Source organism: Amphimedon queenslandica, unplaced genomic scaffold (genome assembly GCF_000090795.2).
Source record: "Amphimedon queenslandica unplaced genomic scaffold, v1.1 AMPQUscaffold_11880, whole genome shotgun sequence".
NCBI lineage: Eukaryota > Metazoa > Porifera > Demospongiae > Haplosclerida > Niphatidae > Amphimedon > Amphimedon queenslandica.
This window is the reverse complement of record NW_003547880.1, coordinates 1-4,209: the sequence shown is the minus strand read 5'-3', so window position 1 is coordinate 4,209 and position 4,209 is coordinate 1. Positions and strand designations below refer to the sequence as shown.

Genomic DNA, 4,209 nt, shown 5'->3' with positions numbered 1-4,209 from the left:
ATTTCTCTTTTAACGATACTTCCTAAAATGACAATTATAATCCACACACACTCNGAACCATACCCACCTGCTTCAATCTGTCTAAGGCAAGCACATTAGCAATGGCCGCCATGCCAGTCTTGAACTTATCTACAGCGTTTTCGTCTTCTTCCAGCTCAACAAAAGAAGGGTTGGCAGGGATCTTGGGTGGAGGCTCCATTCCTTCACTTTTAGGAATACCAGTCACTACCTCAAACATGATACCACAAGTAGTTCTATAATCCTGAGAGAAGGGAGAGAGAGAGGGAGAGAGGGGAGAAGAGAAAAGCAATTACATATATGTGAACAATGTACTATACATGTACTAGTGTTGTTTTAGTTACAGTTATACAACTTTTAGTTGGTAATGGTAATTGAATATTAGTAGTGTCTTGTTACTGACTCTAGTAAAAGCTTTCATGATGGCCGCCCCGATTCCTATCCTCTTGTACACTCTGAGGCATATCCTTTTTCTTAGCATTATCTCTACTCCTGGAGGGTTCTTTAGTTTGATACCTACCCGCACGATGGCAAATACTCTATCATTAGCACCTGTGACTTTATTTAGACTGCTGGTATCGTGTACTGTGGAGTCCCAGGAAGCAACTGCTATCAACTGAGAGAGAGAAATTAATAACTTTACATGTACATGTAAATTGACATAAAATATTCTTAAATTAGAAAAAAATAAAAATTCTAATACAATGTACACTCACTACACTACTTCTGAAAGCCCAAAATTTATGCAAATATTCATAATTTTTGAAAATCCACAAAAATACAATGGATTGTTGGATGGATTTGCAAAAATTTGCGCCACCATTTTACATGCATGTATGTCAAACAGTACATGTACATGTAGTGGGTACCTGATGGTCCTCTTGTTTTATTATCGGTAGTTGGATCATGTTCTCCGGCTTCTCTCCAAAGAGCTCACCAGTTTGTACCAAACCAGTCACTGGCCTCTCCTCCTCATCATCGTCACCACTAGTTAATAAATAATAATTAATAACCATCAATTAATAATTATTAATTAACTAGTAATTAATAACTAGTAATTAACCAGTAAAATAACCAGCAATCAATTAACTATTACTATTATTATTACTACTACCTGTTAAGGTCTAAGAATACCACAGGTACTTTTGCTTCCATTCCTGGGACTAGTTGCCAGTTAGTTGGAGCTCCAGGAACACCAGAACCTGCTTTAGGCTGTACCACAGCCATTCTCTCCCACTAACAATAAAAAATAACAACAACAACAATAATATAAATAATAATAATAATAATAATAATAATAATAATAATAATAATAATAATGCTATTCCTACTTGTAGCATAGTCCATTGGTCGATGAGCTCGTTCTCTTTGACAGTGTCTGACTCATTCCTCGATCTCTTCTCCATGATCTTCCTCACCTCAGTGTCCAGGAACTCTCTCCTGTTACTCAGGGCATCGCTCCATTTCGTACGTAACCTAGCAACAAAACCACACCCATCAATAATTAACAAATAGTCAAAATTTAATTATTTACACAACAACTAAATAATCGTCCAATAATTCCAATATTGATCAATAACAATTAATTATTTAAGCCACGCCCATACTTAATTAACTAAACCACACCCACCTCTCCAGGTCTACTTCTTGATAAGAGTCTAAAGAGTCATCATATCTATTCCTTAGGTAGACGCTCCCGACTGATATACTGGAAATACTCTCACAGACGAGAGGCCCATTCCCTGAGCCTGGTATCTGTACTACACTAACACGCACACGTCTTGATTGACCCTGTGATATACAAGTACATTAATAATAATAATAATAATAATAATAATAATAATAATAATAATAATAATATGCAGTAACCAGTTGGTTCCTAATACCTGTCTTATTTGGAATATTCCTCCTGATTTGATGTCAGCCTTTGGTTGCAACTCAACGGCAACATACTCTCCCTGATCATTGAGTTCCATTATCTCCACCCATAGCTCCAGTCTCTTTATAACATCATTCCATCTCTCCGACAGTGAACGAGGTCTCTTGGAATCTTCTTCTGTAGAGAAATAGAGAGGGAGAGAGAGAGGAAACAATATGAAATATACATCAACAATTCGACATTAAAAATTATTTTCTAATTATCCCAAAACAGCAGACCTGCATCAGGTACAGAGTCAAATCCACTTCTCCTGTGACCCCACACTTCAACCGCTAGTGCTCCGTCATTAATGTACTCAAGGAAATCCTCCGTCACTTCAACATTGAACGTCTGGTGGTGCTGGAACTGATGCACGCCATCAGGAGGGTGGACGGAGTCAGCCCCACCCATTGAGGGGATTAGTGGCGGAATTATGAGTGCCTCTTCTTGCCCCCAGAACTTGTACTGACAGAATAGATTGTGAGAGTAAGCAGCTGGAAGACCACTCGCCTCTATCACTGATACTCTGACAGTAATATGAGTACCTAATTAAATAAATAATTAAATAATATATCAAAAATGTGATAAAATTGACATTATTTTCTCTTCTAGTCATTTTTGACAACTTTCAATGTGATATACCCTGTACTATATGGTGCAGAGTCTTTGGCTGATTTTTGAGCAACTTTTAAAATTTGCAAAAAAGCCAATTTTGATTGTAAATGTATCTGCTCAAAGCCTCAAACTTTCTACACAAAATACAATGTACATGTAATAATATTTTAATGTGTTAATCCATGATGAAATGGCAGACTCCAAGTACAAGTACATGTACATGTAGTACGTACCTGGTTTAAGATCCTCTACTTCCTCTGGTGCCTCCCACGTCACCATTGATGAACTGTTATCAACATCATCAACACTGTCACGTATCACTATAAGGAGAGAGTGGGTGGAAAAAGAGGCAGAGATAAGTAAACAATCATACAACACGTACTGGTACTAAACTTACAAGGCAAGCATTGGAGACCGAGTTTTAACCTGCCGCAAACCTAATTAAGAGAATGAAAAGAAAGGAATTATTTCAGTTAGAACAGTGACCATCAAATCTATACAAAAATTACTTGGATTCACTAGTAATAATGCATGTACATCATCAATAATAAATTATTATCATTTATTTATTATTATTCTTGCCTTTCCACTTGGTCCAATGATGGGAGCATCATAAACATGAGCTACCCCATGATACAAGCACTCCAGGAATATATTAGCCACACCCAGGAGGGCATGCTGCTCTAGATCAAAGAATGGATCAGGACCAATGCTGTCATCCTAAAAAACAACAACAACAACAATAAATAACAATAACAACAATAAATAAAAATAATAATATACAAATGTATGTACTATAAAAAGTATTTGCATCCCTATTATCGGTATTAATTAACCAATAGTCACACCCATCAGCACTAATAACTATTAATTAACTAATAGTCACACCCACCAGCACTAGTCCAAAGCTCCCTTCCTCAATGCGTTGGTACATGTCCCTCATTGTGAGGACTTTCTCCGCTAGTGTATTGAGAGACCAGACGGAATCGGTCCCTCTCTGTCTGTGGATAACACGGATGGCTATCTCATTGCTAGTGTGCATCTCTTCTGAACTGAGGTACTGCCTGGGGCTTAAGAATGACTTGGGAATCTAAAAGAGAGAGAGAGAGGAATAAGAATTTTAAGTATATGTATATGTACATGTACATGTATATGCATGAGAAAAAAATTATAAAATAGAGAATTTTTTCCTAGTCATTTTTGGCGAAATTTGGCCAATGACCCTGTACTATAGTACAGGGACTTTGGCCCAATTTTGGAGCAACTTTAAAAATTCGTAAAAAATCCAAACTTCATCGGAATCAGCTCAAACTTGCTACACAACATAAGAACATGTATATGCATCAGGAAATGTAATAAAAATGAAGAATTCTCTCCTAGTCATTTTTGGTGAATATTGGCCGATGACCCTGTACTATAGTACAGGGACTTTGGCCTGATTTTGGAGCAACTTTAAAAATTCGTAAAAAATCCAAACTTGATCGGAATCAGCTCAAAATTTCTAGGCTACATAAGAACATGTATATGTATCAGAAAATGTAATAAAAATGGAGAATTCTCTCCTAGTCATTTTTGGCACAATTTGGCCGATGACCCTGTACTATAGTACAGGGACTTTGGCCCGGTATTAATGCTACTCACGGTGAGTGTGACTCTAA

At 37.0% G+C, this 4,209-nt stretch overlaps 1 protein-coding gene across 1 annotated transcript; it reads right to left on the bottom strand.

Moving 5' to 3' along the window:
* Position 1: 1 nt before the first annotated feature.
* Positions 2-4,203, bottom strand: LOC100634747 (kinesin-like protein KIF13A; the record flags this gene model as incomplete). Its single annotated transcript, XM_011409560.2, has 14 exons — positions 4,193-4,203; positions 3,444-3,641; positions 3,134-3,271; positions 2,949-2,988; positions 2,785-2,871; positions 2,176-2,481; positions 1,905-2,074; positions 1,649-1,809; positions 1,350-1,494; positions 1,133-1,254; positions 888-1,005; positions 422-634; positions 68-262; positions 2-22 (listed from the first exon to the last, which is right to left on the bottom strand). Coding segments are annotated over exons 2-14 (1,866 nt in total), but the record flags the coding sequence as incomplete, so codon positions are not given.
* Between the last annotated feature and the right edge of the window lie 6 nt (positions 4,204-4,209).